Source organism: Acomys minous (assembly GCF_964271855.1).
Source record: "Acomys minous genome assembly, chromosome: 13".
Lineage (NCBI taxonomy): Eukaryota > Metazoa > Chordata > Mammalia > Rodentia > Muridae > Acomys > Acomys minous.
The window spans coordinates 13832689-13845672 of record NC_140495.1 but is presented as its reverse complement, the minus strand read 5'-3'; the positions used below and the strand labels follow the sequence as shown (position 1 = coordinate 13845672).

Genomic DNA, 12984 nt, shown 5'->3' with positions numbered 1-12984 from the left:
AGAGAAGCACATTCCAGTGAGGAGGCAAAGTTCTCTTTGCCTTCTGCCCACTTAAGATTAAAGTTGGAGAGTCAGCGAGAGTTTTTGAGTTGATTTCAGCAGCAGCTTTAGAATCAACTTCATCCTTTTCCTTCTCCTTCTCTCCTCTCTTGTATATGAGTACAAAATGTGTTTTTCAGGGAACTGCCATGTGGTTAGTAAATTAATGAAGATTTTCTAAGCTTAAGTATTAAATGTATTCTTTATTATTTGTATACATTTATTTAGCACAAAATAATGCTATAGTTCAATGCTTTTATGTGTAACCCCCTTCTTAATAAAATAGGTTCTCCACTCACCCCAGTATTTGCCCCATTTTTTGGAGAAAGGATCTTGTTGTATAGCCTAGCCTGGCCTCAGCCCATGCCTTCCTGCCTCAGCTTCCTGAAGGAATGCTGGAACTACCAGTGGAGCCTGCCCGCTCCTCCCCTGCTTTAATGGGTTTTCTTTCATATATTGTCTGTCTTACGTGCCTGGTGTCCCAGGCGTGTTTGTTTTTAACTTGTTGAAAGGTTCGTTTTGGATAGTACTACTTCTAGATCATCATCTAGTCAACTCGATTTAGTTGTTTTCTTTCTTCCTTTCCTTTCCTTTGATGCAGAGATCTGCCTGCTTCTGCCTCTGGAGTGCTGGGATTAAAGGCATGAACCACCACCTGGACATTTAATCTCTTTATTACTATTTTTTTGTGTGCACTCCCCACCCCCACAGAGTTTTTCTGTAATAGCTCTGGCTGTCATGGAACTCTTTGTAGACCAGGCTGGCCTCACACTCAAAAGAGATCCTCTGTGCGCACTACCACGCCCAGCTTTAATTTCTTTTTCTTCAAGTTGATGGTTTTACTTCTTGAGTAATACGCTTTTCCTAAGAAACATACATTCTTAGTTTGTCAGGGTTTGTATGAGTGTTGCCTGGAAGAATATGTGCCTGATTCCGAGAAATACAAAAAATCTCTACTTGGTAGGGAATTGGTTGTAACTTGGTAGGAATTGGTTAGCAGAAGTTTTCTGTTTTCCCTTTAAAATCTTTCTGTTGCATGGCCGGGTGAGGTGGTGCACGCTTGTAATCCCAGCACTTGGGAGGCAGAGGCAGGTGGAGCGATGTGAGTTCAAGGCCAGCCTGGTCTACAGAGGGAGTCCAGGACAGCCAAGGCTACACAGAGAAACCCTGTCTCAAAAAAGAAAGAGAGAAAAAAAGAAAGAAAGGGAATACTACTTCAGAGGCCTGGCATGCAGCCATGGTGGCCTTTAATCCCGGCACTCAGGATGCAGAGGCAGGCAAATCACTGTGAGTTCGAGGCCAGCCTGGTCTACAAAGAGAGTCCAGGACAGCCAAGGCTACACAGAGAAACCCTGTCTCAGAAAAAGGTGCTGGCTGCTCTTCCAAAGGTCCTGAGATTATAAAGGTCCCCATCTATAATGAGATCTAATGTCTTCTTCTGGCAGGCAGGCATACATGCAGACAGCTCTGTATACATAATAAATAAATCTTTAAGAACACTACTTCAGATGATGTAGGATTTAATCTCAGTTGTAACAGGGAACAAACTCACTTACAAAAGAGGGTGGGGCTAAGGATCACACTAAGAAGAGAGAATACCAGAAACAAAAGCAAAACAGACAAACTATACAAAATCCTTGTGGTCTAATGGTTTCTGCTGTGTCTAATATACACACTGGCATCACTCTCTGTCCAAATATGTTTTCATGCATATCAATTTATACCTTCCTTCAGTATCACTGTACCTACTTTATATTTTTGCTTTATTAATTACACTTATTTGTGTGTAGGGATGCATGAGTACAAAGGCACATAAAAGGTCAAAAGACAATTTGCCTTTGTCCCCTGATTAAAAGTCCATGCCTCTAATCTCATCTCTGGAAAGGCAGAGGGAGGAGGATCTCCAAAACTTTGAGACCACATCTATTACAGTGGCACTCTGCCTACTAAAGTGAGTGGAGAGGGATGTGGTGCTTTCTCTAACCTACACATGCACTTACAAATAATATACATCTACAATAATAATTTTCTGAGACAGAGTCATATATAACAGGCTGGCCTTGAACTCTAGCTATGACACTATGGCTGTGTGTCACCAGACTCAACTAACCCAATGCTTCATGAATACTGGCAATTTTACCTATCCCTGGGGAGGCAGAGGCAGGTGGGTCTCTAAGTTCGAGGCCAGCCTGGTCTACAAAGCAAGTTCAGGACAGCCAGGGCTACACAGAGAAATCCTGTCTCAAAACAAAAAAACAAAAAAACAATAATAAAGAAATGTGGTGCTGCAGACCAGCAGAGCAAGAAATATCTTTTCAACAAACACTAAAGGCTCACTTGGTAATTTCGAGTTCCAACTACGTCAAAAAACAAAGTAAATCCAGGCTGGATGACAGCCCTAAAAGTGAAAGGTAACAGTTTCTATGAAATAAGATAGATGGAAAAATATCTTCATGATCTTGGGAATATGGATAAGACAGGCAAAACAAAATAGAGGCCTTTGGAGACAAGGTGTCTCTGTATAGCATTGGCTGGCTGGAACTATATAAACCAGACCGGATCCTCAAACTCACAGTCACCTGCTTCTAGTTCCTGAGTATACTGGGATTAAAGGCTTGCAACAGAAAGATTTTTGTTTGTCTGTTTTCAAATGAGAAACCAGGGTGGTCTCGTTGTAGACCAGACTGACCTCGAACTCAGAGATCCCTGCCTCCGGAGTGCTGGGATTACAGGCAGACGCCACCACCACCCAGCTGTTTTGTTTTGTTATGTTATTAAAACAGAGTTTCTCTGTGTAGTCCTGGCTATCCTGGAGAAGTAATCACTTCAAAGATTTATTATTTATACAGTGCTCTGCCTGCTTGTACTCTGGCAGGTCAGATAGAGGGCATCAGATCTCATTATAGATGGTTGTGAGCTACCATGTGGTTGCTGGGAATTGAATTCAGGACCCTTGGAAGAACAGTCAGTGCTCTTAACCTCTGAGCCATTTCTCTAGCCCTGAAGTAGTATTCTTGGTTGTGAGCCTACCTTTTAATGGCTGAGACATCTCTCCAGCCCTGAAGTAGTATTCTTTTTTTTTTTTATTTATAAGTAGTATTGTTTTTTGTTTTTTGTTTTGTTTTTCGAGACAAGGTCTGTCTGTGTTAGCCTTGGCTGTCCTGGACTCACTTTGTAGACCAGGCTGTACTCGAACTCACAGCCATCTGCCTGCCTCTGCCTCCCGAGTGCTGGGATTACAGGTGTGCGCCACCACGTCCAGCTTGAAGCAGTATTCTTTTTTTTAAAAAAAGATTTATTTTATTATTATGTATACAGTGTTGTCTGCTTGTGCACCTGCAGGGCAGAAGAGGGCATCAGGTTACACTATAGATGGTTGTGAGCCACCATGTGGTTGCTGGGAATTGAACTCAGGAACTTTGGAAGAGCGGGCAGTGCTCTTAACCACTGAGCCATCTCTCCAGCCCCTTGAAGTAATATTCTTAAAGAAGGTTTTCAGGTGCTTTATTTATTTACTCACCCTCTTATTTATTTATTTACTTACTTATTTGGTTTTTGGAGACAGGGTTTCTCTGTGTAGCCTTGACTGTCCTGGACTCGCTTTGTAGACCAGGCTGGCCTCGAACTCACAGCAATCTGCCTGCCTCTGCCTCCTGAGTGCTGGGATTACAGGCGTGCGCCACCACCTCCTGGCCTTATTTATTTTAAAAAGCCATTTTTGAAAGATTTATTTCATGAGTGATCACCTTCTAAGATTTATTTATTTTATGAGTATGTATATGTGCCACTTGCCATGTTCTCAGAGGTCTGAAAGAGGGCATGGGATCCTCTGGAACTGGAATTAGAGATAGTTGGGAGCTGCCACGTGGGTGCTGGTACTCAAACCCAGATCGTTTGCAAGAACGAGTGTTGTTATTGTCTCTTCAGTCCCCGTCTGTAGATATTTTTGGTTAGAAAGAATTTTTGGCTAGGATAAGAATAAGTAACTGAATGTAATTTATTAACTTTTTTAGCTAGAGGAAGGAAGGAAAGATAAAGCATAATAAACAGAAAAGTTGTTTTTACAATATGCTTCCTCTTTTTCAAAACCTTAAGGAGTTAGGCATTGTCCAGAATCTTAAGATTGATTTTATTATTACTGAGATGAAATTGAATATTGCCTCTAAAGGATGATTACAACGAAATGTAACTGCTGTGTCACTGTCATCTCTTGTTTCGGCCTACACAGCCAGAGTTCAGCGTGCTTGCTCTGTGTATCTCATGGCTAACGGCGGAGGTATCTAGTGTAGATTATTCTTGCTGGAGAAAAAGATTGAAATTTACTTGGGTCAGAAATGTGGCTAGCTGGTGCTTGTTTGTAAATCCAAATTATAGTCAGTGATGACTGACCCCAAGTTGCCTGCGTAGTTCCTGTAAGTAAGCAAATTGGATTTTGAACTTGGGGGTGCAAGGGTATTTAACGTGTCTTACCGTGGTATGCATGTGTTGCAGTGTTTTTACAGTAAAGGAAGGGCTTTCTAAATAGTGGGAAAGGAGCTCCTTAGCTTGGAAACTAGCTAGTGTAAAATGGAACTCTTTTACCCCTCCCAGGGAGTCGTCTCATGTAGGAATTAGCTGGTGACAGGCAGCCTCAGCTATTCTAGTAATCGCGGCTCTCTCCGGGTCACCCGGTGACGAACAGGACAGATGGCTGTGAGCAGCACTCTGCCAGGCCTGAACATTCCCTCAGTTCATATAGTACAGCTGTTGTTCTCGCGTTGTGTAGGGAGGTACCCGGGGGTGGAAAGTTACTGTTCTTTAGAGGGATATTGCTTAAGACAGTCAGGGTCCTGCTAAGTTGTCTATGGCCATTTATAAGTCTCCCAGGAAAAAGCAGGAGAAACTCAGATATGCCTAATGAATTCCAAAGCCAGTGAGAAAAGGTGGTAGCTGATCTCTCAGAGAGCCTTGCCTAATGATTTGGCTTTACTTAGAATGAAACTTCATGTTTATGGAAGTTGGGTTTTTGGTTAAATTAAAAAAAAAATAGTCAACACAGAAATAAGATTCAGCTTGATATATAATGAACCTCTGAAAGACATAAGTTGAAAACAAATCTTGGAAATTAAAGGTATAGTTTAAAAGCTGAAAGTTTGCCAGGTAAACTGAAAAAAAGATCTGATTTTTGAGTATGCACTCACGACCGTGCAGGCTATATTCAGCCTGTCAGATTACAAATGATCTCTGGGACTCTCTGGGGCGCTGGGTTCTTTCCAAGCTTGAGGAACAAGGATCCATTTTGGTAACAACATTCTTTGTAATGTCCTAGGATAGCAACTTAGTGTCCGCTTCAGAACCCTGTGTCATTTAAACCAGCCATGAAGAAGAGGTGGGTTCGGAGGGAGGAATGGCAAAGAAGATACTAACCTCCACTTATCTACATTTACGTTGTAGCACTGGGGTCCCCTGAAGTGTAGCCTTGCCAAAACAATTGAATTTAATGTCAAGAAAAGATGTTTTTAAATATAATTATTAACCACAATAGCACACAACAGTAGTGTGAGCTAAAGTCCAACTGAGTTCAAGAGTTCTAGACCAGCCTTAGGCACCACAGTGAGACTCTGTCAATTAAAAAAAAAATTAAACTGGTTATTTGAAACTATTTGGTCTTTTGAGACAAGTTTTTAAATTTTAATTTAATTTTTTTTGTTTTGAGACAAGTTTTTTTGTTTTTGTTTTGTTTTGTTTTGGTTTTTTGAGACAGGGTCTCTCTGTGTTGTCTTGGCTGTAGACCAGGCTGGCCTCGAACTCACCTCGATCCATCTGCCTCTGCCTCTGCCTCCTGAGTGCTGGGATTAAAGGTGTGCGCCACCACCACCCGGCCCAGTTCTTTCATTCTTTCTACCTCTTCTTTCTTCCTTGATGTTCCCTGAGCCTTATGGGGTTGATAGATGCCGTATTTTGGACTGAACATTGAGCAGTCACTTATTCTGGCCAGTGTGAGTCTCTGCAGTAATGGCTAACCATTGGAAAAAGAAGCTTCTCTGACCAAATATTTAGAAGGCAGTTTGACAGGTGCAGGATGTCTATTTATTAAAATAACAGCCTCGAACTCACAGAGACCCGCCTGCCTCGCCTCTTGAGTGCTGTGATTAAAGGCATGTGACACCATGCCCGGCCATGATAAGATGATTTTGTTTGTTCCATAATATGCAGACCTTTTCATAGAAATATTCTATGTTCTTTAGAAAACTTATTCTGTGTATGTTCTTTTAAAAATTTATTCTGTGACCTGATGTGGAAATGAAGACATATGGGCATTGATGTTCTTTTTTTAAATTCTATTTTATTTAGGGTATTGAAGCCTCTACCTCCCTTCCACCAACCCCTTAAACTGTGGGTATAAGAAAGAAGGTTAAGCCAGGCATGGTGACACACGCCTTTAATCTCAGTACTCAAGAGGCAGAGGCAGGCGGATTGCTGTGAGTTCAAGGCCAGCCTGGTCTACAAAGTGAGTCCAGGACAGCTAAGATACATAGAGAAACCCTGTCTCAACACCCCCCCCCCCAAAAAAAAAAGATAAAAGAAAAAGGAAGAAGGTTAGTGGTGAGATAGGGGGCACAGATAGCTTTACTTCTCTTGACTCTTTAGGGTTAGTCAGTGGGTTATTTTGGGGCAATACCAGTCTCTATCAATAGCAAATGCAGCTAGCTCCAAACTGCTACACACCACACACCACACTTTCTCTCTTCAGGTTCTTCTTTGTATTTCCCTCAGAGTCCTAGACCATGCCACCCTCTGTGCCACAACGAGGCAGGCCGTTACTAGCTGGCAAAGACACACTAAAGTCCAAACTAAAATACCACACTTGAGATTAAAGCAAAAAACATATTTACATTTTATAACCGAGTTTACAAAGTGACCAAATTTACATTACATATGGGCTAATATATTATGATCCTTTTAAAGGACCTCATTGAAAGGCTGGAGAGATGGCTCAGTAGTTAAGAGCACCATTTCCTCTTCCAGAGGACTTGAGGTAGGTTAGGTTCTCAGCATTGTTTTTGTAACTCTGGGGTATCTAATACCCTCCTGGCCACCACAGTCAACAGGCATGTACATGCAGGCAAAATACTTATATACATAAAGTAAAAAGAAAATTTTGCTGAAAGACACAATTTAAATGTTGCTGGCTATAATTCTGAAAAAAAAAATTTTTTTTTGGCCTGGGGCTTTGAGAAGGAGGCAGAAGAGGCGGGAAGAGGCTTGGTTTCGAGACAAGGTTTTTCTGTGTAGACCTGGTTGTCCTGGAACTCATTCTGTAGACTAGGCTGGCCTTAAACTCAAATCCACATGCCTCTGCCTCCTGACTGCAGAGATTAAAGGTGTGTACCACTATTGCCTGGCTTGTTTTATTTTCTGTGTTAATAAAAAGAAGCTAGGTTGGGGCTGGAGAGATGGCTCAGACATTAAGAGCACTGGCTGCTCTTCCAGAGGTTCTGAGTTCAATTCCCAGCAACCACATGGTGGCTCACAACCATCTATAATGAGATCTGGTGCCCTCTTCTGGTATGCAGGTGTACATGCAGGCAGAACATTGTATACATAAATAAATCTAAAAAAAAAAAAAAGAAGAAGAAGCTGGGTTTGACTGTATATTCCTGTAATCCAGTATTCTGGGCGCTGAGGCAGAAGAGTCATTGTGAGTTAGGCTAGCTTGGCATATATATAGCAAGATCCTGTTTTATTTTATTTATTTATTTTTATTTTGTTTTTGTTTTTTTCAAGACAGGGTTTCTCTATGTAGCCTTGGCTGTCCTGGACTCGCTTTGTGTAGACCAGGCTGGCCTCAAACTCACAGTGATCCGCCTTCGTCTGCCTCCCAAATGCTGGGATTAAAGGCGTGCACCACCAGGCCTGGCTGAAGAGCCTATTTCAAATAAGTAATAAGAACAAAGTAGTCCTTGGCTTTTCAGCCCCGGAGAGAGATGAATAGCATTAACTCCCCTAGCGTGATTGGTCCTGAGCTTTTATTTTCTCATCATCTAAAAGGTGTTGACTGGATCTAAAGTTGTAGATTTTGGTTCTCTTGAAGACAACCGAGACTCCTTAAAAGTGTTTACTCATTTTTCATTTGCAGTGTTCATGTGAAACTTCTCTTTGCCCCTAACAGGCAGTTCCAGTGGTGCAGAATGGCGGACCTTAGTCTTGTAGATGCATTGACAGAGCCACCTCCAGAGATTGAGGGAGAGATAAAGCGAGACTTCATTGCCACGCTGGAGGCAGAGCCTTATGATGACGTTGTAGGAGAAACTGTGGAGAAAACTGAATATATTCCTCTCCTGGATGGTGACGAGAAAACTGGGAACTCAGAGTCCAAAAAGAAATCATGCTCAGACACTAGCCAGGTTGAAGGTAAGTGTTCAAGCCAAAAGGGATGCATGTGTTCAGAGTGCAGATTGGAGGTCATGACTTGTCGCCACTGAGGTCTTATTTATTTATTATTATGTATACATGCTCTGCCTGCATGTACACCGGCATACCAGAAGAGGGCATGAGATCACATTATAGATGGTTGTGAGCCACCATGTGGTTGCTGGGAATTGAACTCAGGACCTCTGGTAGAGCAGACAGTGCTCTTAACCTCTGATCCATTTTTCCAACTCACCACAGTAGGGATGGGTGAAGAGGGAGGGAAGGTGGCACTAGGAAGAGGGGAGGTAGAGAGAGCTATGATCAGGTTGTTAAAAGAATAAATAAATAAATTAAACAAAAATGAATAAAATTAAAAAAAAAAAACAAAGATAGCCAGACAGTGGCGGTGTACACCTTTAGTCCCAGCACTAAAGGAAGAGGTGGGAAGATCTCTGACTCTCTAAGTTTCAAGGCAATCAGAGCTATACACAGGGAACTTTGTCTTGAAACAAACAAAAGAAAAAGAGAAAAGAAAACTGAAGGAGGACAGACACGTTGCTCTTTAGTCAGATCAGTGCTGATAAAGCTGGAGATGACGACTTGATCCTAGTGTCTTCTGAAATGTTTCATCCACTGTCTAACCTGCATCATAATTTTCTCTATTAAAATCTCTGTTGTTTCTTTTACTTGAACATAGCTTTGTAAAGTTAAACACATTACGTTTATGCTTATATTACAGCTTTTGTTGGAACCAGATTGTTGGAGTAATCTGGAGTAAAACACAGTTAAAGCCTTTAAGAAAGGTTTAATGTTTTTTGTTTTTTTAATTTTTATTCCTGAATAAGCTTTGTTAATACTTGACTGTGGATTTTCGTGTCCGCATTTAAGAGGGATATTGATCTTTAGTTGTCTAGTCATTTGCATGTATATTTGGTTAGTTGTTTGGGATTTTGAGACAATCTCACTCTGTAACCCAAGCTGCCCTGTAAGTCATTGTCTACCCAATTTTGGCCTTGAAGTCATGGCTTCAGCCTCACTCCTTTATGGAGCTGGTATTGTAGTGTGAGTCAACATGCTGCACATTGCATTGAGTTTAAATGCAGGCCTCAACAATGAGTTGGCTGTGTCGGAAAATGAAATGAAACAATAAAACAAAGCACCACATACTAGACCAGAAAACAAAACGTGAGTTGAGGAAGTGTTCCTTTTATGTCTGTCTTCTAGAATAGTTATGTAAAATTGACAGTTTTCTTTTTCGTTGTTTGGTTGAATTTATCAATAATCCTAGGGATTAAATTTCTTCGTGAGCTAATAAAGGACTGGGGGATGTAGCTTAGTGTACAGTTGGTGACGCTCTGGGTTGGGTTTGAACCCCACATAACTAGCATGGTAGTACACACGCCCGCAATCCTAGCACTTGGAGGTGAGCACAGAGAACTTCAGGTTTAAAGCTTTTGCTTCCCTTGTCAGGTTCTAAGACTGGCTCTTGGGGGGGGGGGGGAAGAAAGGGGAACAAAACAGTCCTATTCGGGTTCTGTTTGTTTTCATTTGAGGTAGGTATGTGTGTTCACTGCACGTAGAGGCCAGGGAACAGTGGTGGGTGATGGTGTTTCTCTAGCACCTTTGCACCTTTGTGCATACCACGCAGGAGGATGATTTACAGGGCAATTTTTTCTTTTCTTTTGAATTTAGGGCATCACGTTTTGTGGCAGGTACCTTTCCTTACTTAGCTGTCTCACTGGGCCAGTTTTTGTTATTTTTAGTTTTTGAGACAAGGCCCTTCACTGGCTTGAGACTCACCAAATAAATAGGCTAGACTGGTAAGCCCTGGAGTTTGCCTATTTCTACCTCCCTCCCTAGCCTTGGGGTTACAAGCTTCACCCACCATACCTGCACTTCACACTGGTTCTGGGTGTCTAACTCAGGTGCTTGCTTACAAGTCAACCAGCTGAGATGTCTCCCCAGCCCCCAACTCTCAGCTCTTTTTTTGTATTGCTGAAGTAGGAGTGACTTTCTATAACCAAAGTGGAAAGCGTGCTGCCTTTGTGCATATTTTATGGGGAGACAAACACCTCATTAGATGAAGAACTGAGAGTGTAAGATCTTACCATATTTACATAAATATTTGCTCCAAAAAAATTTGGATTTCTTAGTGGAAAATAATTCACAACGGTCCTTTACTGACTCACGTGAAAATAAAGGAAATTCAGTAGAAAGAAAGGAAATGGTGTGGAGTTAACTACTGTATTAGTCAATGGAAGCTAAGCTTTGCTTCTCCCACCCCGTTAGCTGATGTTCATCAGAGTTTGATTGAAGAAGCTTACTTCTTTTCGTTTTGTTCTTTTATACCTGTTTGATGCTTTCACAGTCTAGGATTGATTTAGGTAGGTAAAGGCAGGGAAGTAGTAGAAATACGGTTTCATGTTGTGTTTAATCTTTTTTTGTAGGGCACGGGGTTGCTGTTGGGACAGGGTGTCTATGTCAGTAGTCCTTGCTGTCCTGCCGCTCTATAGACTCCATCTCACAAAGATCGCCCTGCTCCTGCCTCGCCTCAAGAGGAGGAAGGTTTTTAGGATCTCTTCCCAGTTTTTCAGGAATGAGGATTGAACCAGGGCCTTAGACTGGTCTTGAACTTGTTTTTTAAATTTTACACTTGTTTGTTTATTGTGTTTATGCATGTAATACAGCGCATATATGGAATTCAGAGGTCACTGTGTAGGAGTCAGGTCTTCCCGCCTCCCACAGGTTCTGAAAGACTGAACTCAGGATGCCATGCTTAGCAGTGAGCATCTTACCCTCTGAGCTATGCTGCAAGCCATATTTTATATTTTATCATTTTTCTACATTTATTTGTGTCTGTTTTTGTTTGAGTTTTGTTTTTGTTTTTGAGACAGGGCTTCTCTTGTAGCCTTGGCTGTTCTGGACTCGCTTTGTAGACCAGACTTTCTGCTTCTCAAGTGCTGGCATTAAATGGGTCTGATTTTTGTAGAGTATCAATATTTTTTCGAAATGATATATTTTCTTTTCTTTTTTTAGTGTTTTAATTTTATTATTCAGATCATATCCCAGTTGTTATCCCCTTACTTATATCTATCTTCCCATTCCCCCTCTCCCTCTTTCTCCCTATTCCCCTCCCCTAGACCCGGGACAGAAGGGGACCACCTCCCTGACCATATGGTCACAGCCTATCAGGTCTCATCTGGATAGCCTGCTTCCGCTTCCTCTGAGTGCCACCAGGCCTCCCCACCAAGGGGAAGTGGTCAAATAGGGGAGACCAGAGTTCATGTCAGGGCCAGTCCTCGCTCTCAACACAACTGTGGAGAATGTGCTGTCCATTGGCTAGATGTGAATAGGGCATCTAAGTTTACTGCATGCGTTGTCCTTGGTTGGTACAGCAGTTTGTGCGGGCTCCCCTGGGTACAGATCCGCCAGCCTTGATGGTCTTCTTGTAGGGTTCCTGGACGCTCGGGGTCCTTCTATCTTCCTATTCTCCCATGTCTCTCTCACCTGGAGTCCCAATAGCAAGTCCCTTTGTGTGTCATCCTTCTGCAGGGGCCATGCTAATCTTCTCTGTATTGCTCCAATTTTAGTATATGTTTTATACTAGTGTTTCCTTGAGAACATTTTAAAATGTTTTTAATTTTATTAAATGGGGGCTGTTCTAGAGGACCTGATTTCAGTTCCTAACACTCACCTGATGTTTTACAATTACATGTAATTCCAGCACCATGGTATATAATATGGCCTCTCTATGTGGTGCATAAACATACATGCAGGCAAAACCACTCAAACATGTAAGATAATAATAAATAAATCTTGCTTAAAAATGAGAATTAATATATATGTAAAGACTTTGTCTGCATGGGTGTTGATGTATACCACATACACGGTTGTTGAGTCTCCCAGAACTGGGGTTACAGATGTTTGTGAGTCTCTATATACAGGTGCTGGGAGCTGAAACTGGATTTTCTGTAAGAACATAAGCGCTCTTAACCTCTGAGCCATTTCTCCAGCCCCACCCATCCAGTTAAAAATTTTATTTGTGTGTATTTACTGTTTTGCCTGCTAGTATGTAAAAGTACTGTATGCATGCCTAATGCCTGTAGCGGCCAGGGGAGGTGCCAGATCCCTCCTGGAACTGGAGTTGAGGGTGGTTGAAGCTCCTCTGTTGGCACTTGCAACTGAACCTGGGTCTTTTGTAAAAGCAACAAGTGCTTTTAAGCACTTAGTCATCTCTCAGCCCCAAGAACCAATATGTTTTAAGAAAAAGGTTTATAGAGTTGAGCATGGTGGCACATGTCTTTAATCCCAGCACTCTGGAGGCAGAGGCAGTCAGATCTCTGTGAGTTCGAGACTAGCCTGGTCTATAAAGCAAGTCTAGGACACACACACACGTCCATGGAGGCCAGAAGAAGGTGCTGGATCCCCTGGAGTTACAGGCAGTTGTAAGCTGCCTTCCATGGGTTCTCAGAACTGAATTTGGGTGCTCTGCTAGAGTAGTAAGTGCTCTTAACTGCTGAGCCATCACTTTGACGCCCTGTAAGTTCTTTT

The 12984-nt window shown here is 42.0% G+C and overlaps 1 protein-coding gene across 17 annotated transcripts in view; it reads left to right on the top strand.

Annotated features, from left to right (window-relative positions):
- The window catches only part of MAP4 (microtubule associated protein 4), a 131638-nt gene that overhangs the window by 30305 nt on the left and 88349 nt on the right, over positions 1-12984 (top strand). For 16 of the 17 annotated variants that reach the window (XM_084752541.1, XM_084752532.1, XM_084752547.1 and 13 more), the window contains exon 2: positions 8192-8433. In XM_084752541.1, coding sequence (XP_084608667.1) covers positions 8211-8433 — 223 coding nt within the window. In that variant the 5' untranslated portion in view covers positions 8192-8210. Of the gene's footprint in view, positions 1-4330; positions 4452-8191; positions 8434-12984 lie in introns of those variants that run through there. The other variant, XM_084752531.1, reaches the window with a different exon arrangement.